The sequence below is a fragment of the Leopardus geoffroyi genome, chromosome C1 (assembly GCF_018350155.1).
Source record: "Leopardus geoffroyi isolate Oge1 chromosome C1, O.geoffroyi_Oge1_pat1.0, whole genome shotgun sequence".
Lineage (NCBI taxonomy): Eukaryota > Metazoa > Chordata > Mammalia > Carnivora > Felidae > Leopardus > Leopardus geoffroyi.
Window position 1 is genome coordinate 166,648,015 of NC_059328.1, and position 16,535 is coordinate 166,664,549.

General features: G+C 37.7%; 1 protein-coding gene across 29 annotated transcripts in view; it reads left to right on the forward strand.

The window, feature by feature from the left end:
• The window catches only part of OSBPL6 (oxysterol binding protein like 6), a 217,076-nt gene that overhangs the window by 176,609 nt on the left and 23,932 nt on the right, over positions 1-16,535 (forward strand). For 8 of the 29 annotated variants that reach the window (XM_045480325.1, XM_045480335.1, XM_045480336.1 and 5 more), the window contains 4 exons: positions 2,974-3,107; positions 3,956-3,979; positions 12,580-12,687; positions 14,638-14,775. In XM_045480325.1, the coding sequence (XP_045336281.1) occupies positions 2,974-3,107; positions 3,956-3,979; positions 12,580-12,687; positions 14,638-14,775 (404 nt within the window). The remainder of the gene's footprint in view (positions 1-2,973; positions 3,108-3,955; positions 3,980-12,579; positions 12,688-14,637; positions 14,776-16,535) is intronic. The other 21 variants (XM_045480344.1, XM_045480331.1, XM_045480337.1 and 18 more) reach the window with 7 other exon arrangements.

Consider the following 16,535-nt stretch of genomic DNA (forward strand, 5'->3'; position numbering starts at 1 on the left):
GGAGGGGTGGTTGCAAGGTTGCATATAACTGTGTCCCTCTTTCTCTCCATGGTGGCTCAGGACTCCAAGGGGATAGAATAGACGGGGATAGAAGCTACCAGTCCTGTTCAAGGCCAACTCTGGGATTGGGACAGTCACTTCCACTGCACTCTACTGCTCAGAGCCTCACAGGCCGGTTCAGATTGGAGGGGAGGGGAAGCTGACCCCACCTTAGAGTCACTTTTTTTAATATTAAATTTTCAATAAGGTGCATTGCATAGGTTCAGTTATTGCCATCAGCCATAGAGAGCAGGGTGAAATAAATAAGAGTCAGGGCAGTAGCTTGTAGGTGGATTGAGCAGTCCTATCTGTGTTTACCAAGAGCCTGGGTTCCAAATTACCACCCTCGCTTTTGCTACAGTATTTAAGTTTCAGTCACTGAAATTCATTTTTTGATCTAAGATAGTGCCTTCCCAGGCATTGTCTTTTAAAATGCACTCAGGGTGCCTGGGTGGCTCAATCAGTTAAGCATCCGACTCCGGGTTGCAACTCAGGTCAGATCTCACGGTTCATGGGTTCGAGCCCCATGTCAGGCTCTGCACTGATGGTCTAGAGCCTTCTTGGGATTCATTCTCTCCCCCCCTCTCTCTCTCTCTCTCGCTCTCTCTCTCTCTGCCTCTCCTGCCTATGCTCTCTCTCTCTCAGAATAAATACAAAAAATAAAATGCATAATCTCTTAGAGAAAGATATACATTATGTTGTTTTCAGTCACTAACATCTTACTGTAAATTAATGACATTTATTTACCCTGGGGCTATTGGTAATAGGTGCTAAAATATTTTGAAAACGTGTGCTAAATAGAACATCTCAAGGGCCCAATAATGCCCAAGAGCCTGGTAGCTCAGGAAAAGAAGGGGCATGCACTGAGGGCATCTCTAGGAATGTTGAAGTCCACAAAATTTTATACTGTGAAACTATCAACAAAGATGTACTATGAGATATTTCTTCAGTTCTATAATCCAGAAACAGTTAAGCTAAATCATCTCTCCGCTTTTTTTCTGTAGATTTCCCAATTGCAATTCTGTAAGGCCAACTCTCTTTCACCTGCTATTTTACTCCTGCTATTTTTTTTTAAGTTTATTTATTTTGAGAGAGACAGTTGAGTAGGGGAGGGGCAGAGAAAGAGAGAGAGAGAGAGAGAGAGAGAGAGAGAGAGAGAGAGAGAGAATCCCAAGCAGGCTCCACACTGTAAACGTGGACCCCAAGGCAGGGCTTGAACTCATGAGCCTCAAGATTATGACCTGAGCCAAAACTGAGTTGGATGCTTAACCAACTGAGCCACATAGGTGCCCTATTTGCTAGTACGTTTTTATTACACTTCTGAGCCATATGCTAATTATGTCAATGTTATTTTCTGTATGTAACAGCATAGGATTATGGCCAGTAAAGCCAGTACCTTTTACTTCTAACAGCAGGGGCAGGAGGTGGTTGTAGGAGCAGGTAGAATGAGATAACAGATGTGTGAATTAAGTGTGTATAGCACAGCCTCTAAAAGGAGATGAATAAATTTGAAGATAGCCCCAGGAAAGTTTTGTGTATTCAGTTGCAGTCCTGAGGTTTTCAGGAAATCCAAGTTTCCACAGGATTTTAAAGCCCCTGTTGAAACAACATATTTTTTTCTAACTATGCTAGAAAAAAGGGCTTTTCTATGACTACTGGTTGAACTCTTTAGAAAGAATTATGGATTTTGAAGTGTATGAGAGTCTGCTTATAGAACTGCCAGTGGGGTTAATATATGCCAGCTATCAAGTTAGTAACTTTAAATTGATGATGACTAGAATATGGCACATAAATCAATAGATTTTGAGTCCCTTGTGATCCCACTGTTTTTCCCTCTTAATTCAGGCCAGTGTTTTTTGCTAAGAATTTCCACTTCTTTTAAAAACAACCATTCTTAAACAAGGAAATTCCTATTTTAGAAGACTGCATATTATAGAAACTGTTATTCTAAAGATAGGAGTTGGAAATTCAACCTTCTTGTATTTCAGAATTAACAACAGCCTCAGATTTTACAAATGTAGGTTATTAGATGTACAGAAATGGGGGGGAGGAGTTGTTTTTATATTACATTTATTTTGGGTGTTTTTTTGGTAGCTGTACTGATATGTTTGACATATAATATTTCATAAGTTTAAGGTATACCTATTGATTTGATACACTTGTATATTACAAAATGATTACCACTGTAGCATCAGCTAACACCTCCGTCAGGTCACATAATTACCATTTCTTTTTAGTGGGAAAACATTTAAGATCTACTCTCTTAACTTTGAGGTATGAATACAATATTATCAAATATCACCAAACTGGTATATTTCCAGAACTTATTTGTTTTAAAACTGGAAGTTTTACTCTTTGAAAGCACTTCTCATCAAGGTATTCCTGGCTGAGAGAGTAATTTAAGTATTATTTTCAAGTCCAAATCATTTCCGACCTCGAAGAGAACTAGTCAGGACTTCTAAATCAGCCTGTTTTATTTTGGCAGGATTTTTAAAATGTTCTTTTTGAGTACCTGCTTTTGGAAATAATTACTGGATAGTTCTAAATGATTTGCATGAGAATTCATTGTACACAGAACTGTTAATATTCTTACCAGCCAGTGCAGAGTAAAACTTACTCCTTTTTCTTCATAGGAATTATAGAATAATTTTTTAAATATCGATATTTAAGAATTAATATCAATTTATTTTGTATCCTGTTTCTAAGTCTTTTCTGGTAGGAAATGCTAGAATTTCCACCCTGATTAATTACCATTACTGTATTTGTTTTGTGTATCGATATTTTGAAAGATTCCATTGTAAGGCTAACTTGTATTAGACTGTAATGTCATCTTTCCAGACAATGTCTATACATGAGTTAAAGTGCTAAGAAATGTATCATTTTGTATATTCTTTCTGGATGCATTTGATCTTTCTCACTTTTTTCCCCACCCAGTGCATTCTCTTTTGAAGTCTGCATTTAATAGCATAGCTATAGAGAAGGAGAAGCTTAAGCAAATAGTTTCGGAACAGGATCATAATAAAGGCCACAGCACGCAAGTGGCACGGCTCCGGCAGTCACTGTCTCAGGTAAACGAGGGTGTTTGTTTCACCGTCTTGACACATTCCCCACCCTGTAAGGCAAGGATAGGGTGGAGGTGGTCCATCATGGATGGCATGTTCAATCGAAAATCCCCTAAGACGTTGCAGTTGCCTGATTAAATTTTTAAATTAAAGCTTAAATTAAACTTTTCTTGCAAAAAAAAGTCAAGGTAAGAGCCAAAATCAACCAAACTTGCTTGTAAACATATAATTGCTATTTCAGCTGATTGAATACTTTTTGATGCTTCTCAGTGGTCATTGATAAGGCAGTCCCTGGTTTTAAAAGAAGAATCATGCATTTATACTTGGCTTACTCTTTTTAAAGTATGTTCTAGAATATATTCCATCCAGTGTTCAATAGAACAGAATCTACTAAATCTTCCACACTTATTATTTTTTCTCACTTACACTGCATCTTAATCTGTTGAAAATTACTGATTATTATTACTTTTGTTTTCTTTTCTGATTTATACTTTTAGGATTTTCTTCCTATCTAACTTATACTCCCTGAAGCTAGACTCAAATATTTCAAGACATATTGTGCATTATAAAATATATTATTTAATATATTCATTATATATTATTCAATATATATTATATTGATTAATACTAATCAAATGCTTATATATATCAAAGTTGATATTTCTGATAAAAATCCTTTAAAACTGTACGTAATGCTTTTTTACACTGAGCAATTCCTCTGAAATAATTTCTTCGTTCAATCTATAACTGCACTTTTAAAACATCCTTTGAGATCTCAATGTTGTTATGTGATTTTTGTGTGAGAACTCAGTGTTTATATAAAATATTGTTCACTTCCTGGTGCCTTGGATCAGAGTGAAGGAGCAAGCAAATCCTGGGTAAGTGGTTTTCCATGTGGATCAGCTCCCGCTTGAATAGTTTCCCTCCGTCCCTGAAAATAGACTTGAACTGTCTCACCATGTTTTATGTACCTGAACCGTCAGCTAACTTTCAGTGTTAAGTTTCATGCTACTGTGTATTGTTACCTGGGCCACACTTTTGTTACCCGTAAAACACTGTCAGTTGAGGTGCATATTCTGCTTCCCGTGCAAAACTGGGGGACTCAGGAGCATGAGCATTCAAGCATTCAAAGCAGCAACTGTTGTGCCAGTCTGCAAAGGGGTTTCTTCATAAGCATATTTTAATGGTTTGCCTTGGGCTCCTTATGTCATGTATGTGTTGAATCCTCGGTCTGTGTTAATTGATCTTCTGAATCATTAAAGTATTACGAATCAGAAAGATCAAGCTAATGGTTAGGTAAATGTACAAATGTCATCCTGTAAACATGTAAAATATACTTTTATCCCCCTAAATGTTGCAATGTTTCCTTTAGATGTATTAAACGATAGAGGCTTAGTGGTACAAGCTTATGCTAAGAAAAACAAGAAAACGTATTTTTTCTTTCTTTGCACAGTTTTTAAAAAATTTTTAATTGTAATTACCTGGTGCTCACCACAAGTGCACTGCTTAATCCCCATCACCTATTTCACACTTCCACCCCCCTGCCCTATTCATCACCCCTCTAGTAACCAACAGTTTGTTCTCTATAGTTAAGAGTCTGTTCCTTAGTTTGTCTCTCTCTCTCTCTTAGTTTCTTCCTTGTTTGTTTTGTTTCTTAAATCCCACATATGAGTGAAATTGTATGGTATTTGTGTTTCTCTGACTGACTTATTTCGTGTAACATTATACTCTGTAGTTCCATTCATGTTGTTGTAAATGCCAAGATTTCATTCTTTTTATGGCTGAATAATATTCCAGTGTGTGTGTGTGTGTGTGTGTGTGTGTGTGCGCGCCACATCTTTTTGTCTATCAGTTGATGGACACTTGCGTTGCTTCCATATCTTGGCTGTTGTAAATAATGCTGCTATAAACACAGGTGTGCATGTATTCCTTTGAGTTAGTGTTCTTGTATTCTTTGGGTAAATACCCAGTATATGACTGCTGGGTCGTAAGGTAGTTCTATGTTTAACTTTTTGAGGAACCTCCATACTCTTTTCCACAGTGGCTGCACCAGTTTGCATTCCCACCAACAGTGTAAGAGGCATCCTGTTTCACCACATCCTCACCAACACCTGTTTGTTTTTCCTTGTGTTTTTATTTTAGCCACTCTGATGGGTGTGATATCTCATTGTAGTTTTTATTTGCATTTCCTTGATAATAAGTGATGATAAAGCATCTTTTCATGTGTCTGTTGGCTGTCTGTATGTCTTCTTTGGAGAAATGTCTATTCATGTCTTCTGCCCATTTTTAATTGGATCGTTCGTTTTTTGGGTGCTGAGTTAGGTGTATCAGTTCTTTATGTGTTTTGGATACTAACCCTTTATCAGATATGTCATTTGCAATTATCTTCTCCCATTCCATAGGTTGCCTTTGCCTTTTAGTTTTGTTGATTGTTTCAAAATGTATTTGTTTCTTGCTTGCTTGCTTTTTTTGTTGGCAAACCAGAGAATGAGAAATAGAGATATGTTTTGGGGCATCAGATGAAGTTAGAAATGATGATAAAGAGAAATTTCTAAAGTGATTCATTTGTTCATTCATTTATTTGTTATATTTCATTTAATTGATTGTATATTAGGTATAGTGCAAGGTATGGAACACCAAGATGAAAGTAGCCCTGGCTATGTTCCCAGGAAGCTTATGATCTGGTTAGTGAGATAAGCAGTATTTACTAAGGAAACAGTTAAATGGACCATGTGATAGTCCTTTCAGAACAGCGTATGGGTGGTGCAGATTTCCAGAGCTCTGGTTGTTCAGAAGAATGGGAGATCCCTGACTTCTAAGCAGAGCCACAGATCAGAAGGAACTGAGCCTTGAGTGGGACCTAAATAGACAGCAACAGTTCACAAGGAAAGACCTGATGCTAACATGATAAAAGCAAAATAAAGCAGAGTTACATCAATTTTATATTTCCTTCTCTTATCAAAACATAATTTACTTGCCTCTAAACTTAAAGCTAAAAGATTTTTGTTGGGTTGTTGTGGGGTTTTTGTTGTGGGGTTTTTTTTTGGGGGGGGTGGGGGCTGTTATATATTTATTTATTTATTTTATATATATTTTATGTATACATTTTTTTAACCAGAACACTCAATTTTATCCTCACAAAATGTAAAAATAATCTGGTACTATAAAGATAGTTTGTTATACCCTATTCTCTAGAGAATTCAGTGTTTCCAGTTGTGTGCCATCATAGCATTTTGACTGCGTTCACATTCTTGTGTCTGTCCATACTCTCCCATTGGGCCAGCTGTACCCTCACTGGCCATCTGTACTCATCTCCCCTAAGGCTGGATGGACTGTCTTTTGGAACCAACCGTGGCTTCTGCTTAGGCATTTTAGCTTACTGACAGTTCACTCCTTTCTAGGGAATCACTATCCATGGCTAGACCAGTGGAGAGGTATCTGCAGAATGGGAGTTAATTCATAGTGCCTGAAGCATGGGTTGCACACGGATGAATTAATCTAGAAATAGCTAAGTAAGTGGATGGGAACAGCTCATCGAGGACCACACAGAGGAGTTTAGATTTATCTCATCACTGCTAGGGAGGGCTTAAAGAATTTTAACTACTGAGTGATAATGCCAGAAATTGAAAATAATAGTGTGTATATCTGTATATTAGAAAGATTACTCTGGTATATGGAGGATGGATGGAATTAGGGCAAAGCCAGTTGGACAGTCTTAAGGTATTTGAAGTACCAGGTTGGTAGAAGGAGGGGATGAGTTTCAAAGACTGTGGGGGGTGGGGGAAGGGGAGGAGAGGGTAGAATCAGCATGGCTGTTTATCAGCTGCATGTTAGAGAGAGACAAGGAGACAGAATCAAGACTTCTTGTGTAACAGAGTAGTGACGGTTCTTTTCCCTGAGATTGAGAATACAAGAGAAACTGATTTTTCAGGCATAAATAGTGAGTTTTGTGGAGACTGAGGTGTCTGTGGGCCATCCATCAGACAATCAGATATATAGATGTAGAGCTCAGGAGAAAGATCTGGTCTAGAAAGAAGGGTGTGGATACCCTGGTACGTCGGTGAAGTTGCAGATACTGATAAATCAGAACAAAAGAGGGTCAGTGGTGCTGCCATATAGAACGTTAATAGTTAAAGGACATTAAAAAAAAAAAAAAAAAAAAGAGGATCCTCTGATGGAGACTCAGGGGAAGCAACCAAAGAATTTAGATGGTGTCGACCATTGAGATCAGAGGTAAAGGGCTTTAAGAATCTGATTTAGCAGTAAACAATATATGGACTGAAAGTCATCCTTGAACTTTGGCAGTTGTGGCAGCTTGTTCATGTCATGAAGGGAAGGAAGCAGAGGATGAAGATGGGGGTGAACAGTGAACTGATGGGGCCATCCTGGTTGACCAACTCTGTTTTCACTGCCCCTCTTTTAACATGGCACTCAGAATTGAACAAGATACTAAGTAGCATACATTGAGACAAGTGTTCTGAGTATGTCCTTATGTTAGCATAACTTCACATTATAGTGTGATTTTAGATGACCTGAAGACAGCTTTGATCCATATTCAAGTGTCATCAGTTAAACCCGTAGATATTTTTTTTATGACCAGTTAAGTCTCTCCATAGGGAGGGAAGGAGAGAGAGAGACTGTTTAAATAACTTCTTAAATAGTCTAACATTTTTAAAGTATATTTTTTATTTGTCATAAGTCCTGTGTGATATATGTAAAAATTTCAAAATGCTGCTTTTCAATAAAGTTTTTAAGTATATCAACCTGGCAAATTCCATCATCTTTTTAGAAGGCACATAGCATATAAAATACATGAAATTAGCATTCTTTACTACCTGCTCAGCATAAATTGTTACCTGCCTTAGGCATGTAATAATTTGCAAGGCTGAACAGTATAATGAATTCCTCTTCCAAAGTGGTATTTCTTCCCTGATCTATGAGTACACAAAGGCATACATAATTCTGTTATTTTACCTCCATGAAACTTTAAAAGTAACTTTTACACCTGAGAAGCAGCACAGATGTTGGATTTGAGCCTGTAGGACAGGGCATTGTATATGGTCTCTCTCCCTTTATAAATGACTTTATTTCACACAGCTATAATTTCACTATTGTTCTATTTAATGTAGTATCCTGAACAACAAAATCAAATAGTATATAAGACTAAAGTAACTTCAGTACCCCAGGTTTATTATAATAATAAAATATTTGACTTCACTTGAGTCTATCCTTAATGCATTACACTTTGACACTGTTACTAGTTTAATCTCTGGCCCCAGAATCTATGCACAGCTTATGTCAAACGTAGTGGGTGTTGGGTCCATTCAAATGTGAGCGGCAGAATATGACCCTTGTACTCCAGCTAAAATCACCATATTTCATTAAGTCAATATGCCACAGATTGTTAGATGCACCATCATTATGTGCATTACTAAAAAAGAAAAACAAAAACTTCGGTCAGTTAAATTGACAGTGCTTCTGAGTTGTTAAATGTAGGGGGAAATGTGCATCTTAGAATCAATGAAACATGGTGCGTATGGACAGGTAAGCAAAAAATTGGCTTAAGGCACATAGTACATGATTAAAATTCCAATTGTAGTATTTACCATCCTTCCTGTCTACAACATTTCACATACACAAAATAAATATTCTGGGGTATTTATTGAGATAAAACGTCCAAGAGTATTCCTGAATTCGAGTTCCCTGAGACTTGGCAAAATTTGCACATGAAGATACTCTTCATAGAATTGTTTATATCTCTTTTTAGCTATCCAGTAAATGTAAATTGATGTAATTTTGGACATAATTTGGTAATATTTCTTAAAGCCTTAAAAAGATTTTATCTTTGACCCTTTGGCCTGTGGCTGAGGAAGTAATGCTGAATGTAGAAAACCATTATGCATATAAACATTCAGGGCAGCATTACTTATTCTAGTAAAAATCAGTAATACCATAAGTATCTAATAATAGAAAATGATCACAACCATTAAAGTCATATTTGTGAAGAGTTTGCAACATAAAATAAATGTTTATATGCAAAGAATGAGTGGCAGGCACAGACGTAAAGTATGCAACCATTAAATAATGTGGAAAATGTATGGGAAAAAGCTGGAAAGAAATATACCGAGCTACCAACAGTTGGTTGATTGGGTAATAAGGTATGAATTTAAATATATATATTTTTTACTTTTTGCATTTTCCAAATATACTGTAATAGCATGTACTAAAATTAAAAACACAAGGTAATTTTAAAGAGATTCCCAGGATTTGGTTCTTGATAGCTCTAGCTTTGACAGTTCCTGTACCGATTTTCTCACTCCTTTTGAACTAGTTCTGCTTTTATCCAAAGGATTTAAGTCCCTGATGATTCCATCTTGCCATATGTTTCACATCCTTCTCCAGCCATCAGGCTTCCATGTTTCCTTCCCAGAACTCACAGTTCTGTTCAGTAAAATGTATATGCCAGAGTCTCACCCAGTCGAAGGTAATTCTTACCCACTGTCTGCCAGGGTGGGTAATGGTAGTTAATAGTCAACTCAGTAGGGATTTGGACACTCCGTCAGTTCTGGCTCAGGACTTCAAGATGGTCACTTCCTTTATAGATTGGGATGGAATGGTGTGTTTTTTGGATATATTCAGCTTGAATGTATGAAGGACATGAGGTCTGGGGAAATGAGAATACTTTATAGAGAGTTTTTGTGTAGTCCAAGCTCAGTAACCAAAACAAGTGGTGAGAATAAGCATACAGCCTGCCTGGTGAAGAATCCAAGGACAGTTCCTATGCCTTGGGGTGCTTCCTCCCTGGTAGGCCTTTGGTCCCACGTGCCCCTGATAGAGCAATGTTATCACTAACTAGTCTCCTTAGCTTTTCTTGCTCTTTGGCTGGTATGAGTAGCTGATGATCCACCTCCTTTTTCCTTGCTTCTGCCCTGTTCATGATCCTTGGGTACATTCTGAACGTTGTTTCTGCCATCATCTGGGCTCTTCTATGGTAGTTATCACTAATAGTGTCATTTCACTGAAAATACCTATATTCCTCAGTGTTCCCAAGATTTCCATGATACCATTACGGAGAAAATAGTTGAGTTTCAGGGTGGCCCTAAGCACTGCCAGAGAGCACTGCACCCCAAAGCTCATGGCACTCAGCTGTAGCAAACTTCAGAAACAGTCTGTGTGATCAAGGCAAAAGGAGGAGCTGCCCAGGGAAGATGTGCAGAAATGGACTGTTTCACGCTTAGCTAGCTGTCTGCCTGCTTCCACCTTCTGCCGCTGGGGCTGCCAGAGTTGGAAGAGTATTTATGTTCATGCTTTCGGGACTATATGACAACAACCTGCTTTCTACCACTGCATATGTATTATTAATAAAAACTTTCCTTTTGAACTTTTAGGTCACCCCCTATGGATATTGTGGCTACAAGTTACTTTGCATGCCTTCACACACGCCTGTAGGCAGAATTACATTTAATGAACATTGGATGAGATAAGAGCTTAAGTGAGAATTTAACAAAATATCCAGAGCAAACAATAGTGCAAGTTATGTTATAAATGGCAAGCCTGTATTGAAAACTCCTCCTCTGAGGAAAACTGTTATTTTCCCCTGCCATTGAATTTTGTGCTGTTGTGTTGTCCAGCAACAACAAAAGTTACCGTCACTTTGGAGAAACCCTCTGCAGAGATCTGTCTGAAACCATCAGGTCAAGACTATGATTCTGCAGTTAAAACCATCAAAGAGCCCATCACAAGCCTTCCTACTTACAAGACAGTAAAATATATCTGATTCCAAATATTTCAGTAAACAAGACAACTTTCAATATACTTGTGGGCAAAGATATAATGAAAGAACAAATAAGCATAGGTGAAGTGGTCACAAAGGATAGAAGTAATGAGGTTTGTTTTTTTATTTTGTTTTCAAATACCAAGTGTCAGAGACCTTGCTCTAGGAAAAATGATTCTGAGCACTTTTGCAGAATGTAAAGATGTTAGGACTCTTCCTTTAAAGTACATAGTTTATTTACTATAAAAGTGATCACATTTTATCTAACTAACACATCCCTGTTTTAGGAACTAGACACATATTTCCTTCCATCTGTAAACGTAACAATTGTAAGATCTGTACCCACCTTTAATCCATCAATACTTGGCAGCCCACCAGGCCAGGTGTGTTATATTTTACACATATGTTACAAGCTGGTTATAAAGACTTTAAACAAAAGCCAAAAGCTGTAAGTGAACAGTTTTCTCCTCAAAAAGCCAAAGTCAGGTTGAAGGGAGAGAGGAAAGGCTGTTCTATGCTCCATGGGCAGAGACTGTGTACCCCTCAATGCAAGTCAAGTTCAGCCACTTTGTAATTTATCCTGGTTGTTTTAATGGATACAGAGTTAGAATTATATTATGTTTGTATATGTGTTGGTTTGCTACATCCATACACTCCATATGAAGAAAGCAGTAGTCTGTTCCCTGGGGAAGATGCCTTCACAAGTCTGACATTAATCTTCCACCTCGTAAGGCATCCACCTCCATCTTCTAATTGCTGATTTTAATGCGAAGCAAAGGAACTGGCCAGCATTTCGCCGGGCTTTGTTCTCCCATGCCCTGATCCTTGATGTAATTCCAGTTAGCTACATCTGTCTTATGTATATAGAACATGTTCCCATGCATTGATGTGATGACAGTACCTTTGTCCACAGGGCACCTGTAGGGAGACCATGCTTATGTAAAGCTATTCTCTTCCTGCCACACGTACTAAATTGTTGTGCCAGGTAGTGTTTTACTGATGCAGACTAGGGGTATGTTGAAAGTCGTGTGATGCTGATAACTTGGAGTTTGTTTCCTTCCGGTGATGTGTTCTTTATTATGCTTGTCAAGGTCTACACTGCTCAATGAAGGCACCTTTGGGTCTGTACATGAGTTAGTTCTTCCATACTGTCATATGCATGTGCTCCTAGGAAATGAAAATACAAGTATTTTTTTCACTGGAATAAAATATAATTCTATAAATTAAAGTCAGGTCATTGTTCCTTCCATTTCCAAATAATTTTTAGGATAACTATCTGGCTCTGAGACAAGTTCCAAATTTTAGAAACTAGAACAAAAAAAAAAATGGAAAGAATCCATAGTTTTTATCCCAGGCTGTAAAACATAATATATATGTGGTGGTAGATTGGGCTTGGATGTAATGGGCCTGACTCCAAAGGGGAGATAATTCCATGAATCATTTTTTTTTTTTTTATGAAATCTGTGAACTCTTTAACCCACTAACCTACTAAGCAAGATTATTTTACCAAAAAAAAAAAAATTGAATACCTTAATTCTGAGCCATTCATTTCCTTCTTAACAGTAGGATCTGGCCTATGATGACTCCACAAATTATAGCTAAGAACATCCTAGACTTTGTTGTCTAATGCGTATTTGTGTGCTTGTTCTGCTTTATGCTTGCTTATTAACTTGAAATTACATGTGCAATTTTTGTTATTTTAAGGCACTCAACCAGAATGCTGAACTAAGAAGTCGGTTGAACAGAATACATTCCGAATCTATTATTTGTGATCAGGTTGTCAGTGTAAATATTATTCCTAGCCCTGATGAGGTAAGACTCATTTTTAATAGATGTCGAGTACTTATTTTATGGCATCTAATTCTACTGTATATTTGGGGGTGGGGGGTTCTTTTTTACAGTTCTTACAATGTTAAGAAGATTCTCTGCATAAGTATTTGTGTTGTTGACAGTTCAGTGTTCTTTAGAGTGAGGGATATCCATAAGCTCAATATCATTTCTTCTTGGTGATCAGTGTCTATTTTTTATTTATATCTATGTTCATCTGATGCTACTGAATATTTAGTTTGTATATCTACTCCAGCTTGTGAATTTCCTGTGTCTGTCGCAGTCTTCATTTGAAATGTTCATTATCATCAAATGACCCATGAAATGTCGGGGAAAAAACATTTTTACCTGAGAGGGTGCTAAATGCAAGTTTTCTTAAGGTTTATTTTGAAAGCCCTATCTTAGGAAAGAAATCACCTAACCTTGCTAAAATAATACTAATGATGCTATTGCAGTTACTAAAAGTGATGATGATAATTAATAATTAGTTGCTAACAGAGGTCAAGTGAATGAATGCTTACTGTGCGGTAGGCATTGTGCTAACAAATTAACGTGTGTTATTTCATTTGACACTCCCAATGACCTCTGAGATGGGTGCTATTATTATTCCATTTTTCAGTAGAATTTTTGAGGTATTAGTAAAAGGATAGAAAAACATTCAGTATTTGGGCTAGACTTAGTATATAATTCTGCTTATAACCCTTTATAAAATTATGATTTTATAACCATGAGACTTTATACTTTTCAACAGTAATATTAGAGCCTTATATACAGTAATATATGTAACAAGGTAAGGATTTTAACTAATGTGAAGGTCATATTTACAGAAGCACATTTTACTAAACATCTATAGGTGCCAGGATTCTATCATCTAATTGCTTGGGATATGCCATCCCAAGACAGCTTCTCTTTTTTTAATGTTTATTTTTGTATTTTGAGAGGGAGAGAGAAAGAGTGAGAGTTAGTGGGGGGAAGAGCAGAGACACATACAGAGAGAATCCCAAGCCAGCTCCATGCTGTCAGCACAGAGCCCAACATGGGACACGATTTCATGAACTGAGAGATCGTGACCTGAACTGAAACCAAGAGTTGGATGCTTACCCAACTGAGACACCCAGACACCCCAAGACAACTTCTTTTTGACTTAAATTTCCCACCCTATGTCCACTCACCTTCATGCTGATATCACATGATATCTGGTGATACTCACGCTCACTCACCTGCTCAGAATCCAAAATTATTTCCAAAACTTGATCATTCAAAAATTGTTAAATCTTAGTTTGAATCTTAGTCTTAGTTTGAATCTTTCCAACCTGAAATGTGTACTATTTTACACGCACACGCGCGTGCACACACACACACACACACACACACAGTTTGACTTACTGAATAAAAATATAATTTGACATAGGTTTAATACTCTAGTCCTCTTATCTCATTGGTCAAAATCCATGATCAAATTGGAAAATGACTTATATATTCTGTATCAAGAATTAGTTTTATAGATTGTTTTCTTAGCATATCTAGAGGCTTCTACAAATATGTCTTGAGATTTAGTATACTGGTTAGAATATGGCGAGTAACAACAGATCTAAGTATATGAGAATGAACCTGTCTGCACAATCAAATCAGGGTATTGATAGGGGTTCAAGCTGTTAAACTCCACTTAATATCCATTGAGCATAGATCTGAAATCGAGTCACAGTACCAACACCTTTCAACTATGTCTTTCAGATTCTTTAGACATATTAGAAGGAAAGTTATGCAATGGTCATTACTGAGTTGCAAGTGAAAATTACTTGTGGTCACCACTCTTTTAACATATGGTGTGAATTTCTCTAGAAATCTGGCCTGGCACATGATGGTCTAATTTCAACAAATAGCTTTTCTTTCAAGGGAAAAAACAATGACAGCAAGTGCTTCTCTCCTCTGTAGGCTGGTGAACAAATCCATGTCAGTCTCCCCCTGTCGCAGCAGGTAGCCAACGAAAGCCGCCTGTCCATGTCAGAGTCTGTCTCCGAGTTCTTTGATGCCCAGGAGGTGCTGCTCTCTGCAAGTTCGTCAGAGAATGAGGTAAGGTTTTTTGATGTGTCAACTCCAACTGCTTCTGATAATGAGTTTGGGTTAAAGAAAGTAAGACTATGGGACTTTTTTTTTTTTTTTTTTTACATCACAGTAAGATTCTCAAATTGTAGGAAAGCCAAAACATGTAAACTACATTGGTTCCCATTTACTTAATACTTTTGGGTGCTAACTTATTACTTACTAAATTGGATGAATAAAAGGAAAGAATCTAGCATTTATTCAGACGCTCCTGTACAATTTGTATTTCGGGGTAAGCAAATAGTTGATGGCAATTGTTTTTGTAGAAGGAAACTAGTTAAATGTAGAAAGAATGAGAGAATTTGAATATCACCATTTATACACCTATGTGTGTGCACACACATACACACACACACACACACACACACATCTTTGCCAGAGACATGAATTTGAGCTTCTTTATTATTATTATTATTTTAATGTTTAGTTATTATTGAGAGACAGAGAGAGAGACAGAGCATGAGCAGGGGAGGGGCAGAGAAAGAGGGAGACACAGAATCCAAAGCAGGCTCCAGGCTCTGAGCTGTCAGCACAGAGCCTGACACGGGGCTCAAACTCACAAACTGCAAGATCATGACCTGAGCTGAAGTCGGACGCTTAACTGACTGAGCCACCCAGACATCCCAGATTTGAGCTTCTTTAGAAGGAGAATGTCTAACATGAAAAGATGCTCAATATCGCTCATCATCAGGGCAATACAAATCAAAACCACATTGAGATACCACCTCGCACCTGCCAGAGTGACTGAAATTAACAACTCAGACAACAACAGATGTTGGCGAGGATGTGGAGAAGTGGGAACCCTCTTGCACTGTTGGTGGGAATGCAAACTGGTGCAGCCACTCTGGAAAACTGTGTGGAGGTTCGTCAAAAAATTAAAAATAGAATTACCTTATGACCCAGCAATTGCACTACTAGGAATTTATCCAAAGGATACAAGAGTGCTGATTCATAGGGGCACATGTACCCCAATGTTTATGGCAGCACTACAACAATAGCCCAGTTATGGAAAGAGTCCACATGTCCATCACCTGATGAATGGATAAAGATGTGGTTTATATATACAATGGAATACTACTTGGCAATGAGAAAGAATAAAATCTTGCCATTTACAACAACATGGATGGAACTGGAGGGTATTATTGCTAAGTTAAATAAGTCAGAGCAAGACAGATATCATATATTTTTATTCATATGTGGAATCTGAGAAACTTAACAGAAGACCATGGGAGAAGGGAAAGGGAAAAAAATAGCTTCAAACAGAGAGGGAGGCAAACCATAAGAGACTCTTAAATACAGAGAACAAACTGAGGGTTAATGGAGGGTGAGCAGGAGGGAGGGAAAAATGGATGGGCTTTGAGGAGGGTACTTGGTTGGGAGGAACACTGAGTGTTGCATGTAAGTGATGAATCATGGGAATCTACCCTTGAAGCCAAGAGCACACTGTATACACTATTTGTTAGCTAACTTGATAATAAGTTATATTTTAAAAAGAAGGATAGGGGCACTTGGGTGGCTCAGTCGGTGAAGCGTCCGACTTCAGCTCAGGTCATGATCTCACTGTCCGTGAATTCAAGCCCCACATCGGGCTCTGTGCTGACAGCTCAGAGCCTGGAGCCTGTTTCAGATTCTGTGACTCCCTCTCTTTCTGCCCCTCCCCCACTCATGCTCTCTCTCTGTCTCGCAAAAATGAATAAATGTTAAAAAAAAATTTAAAAAAAAAAGAAGGA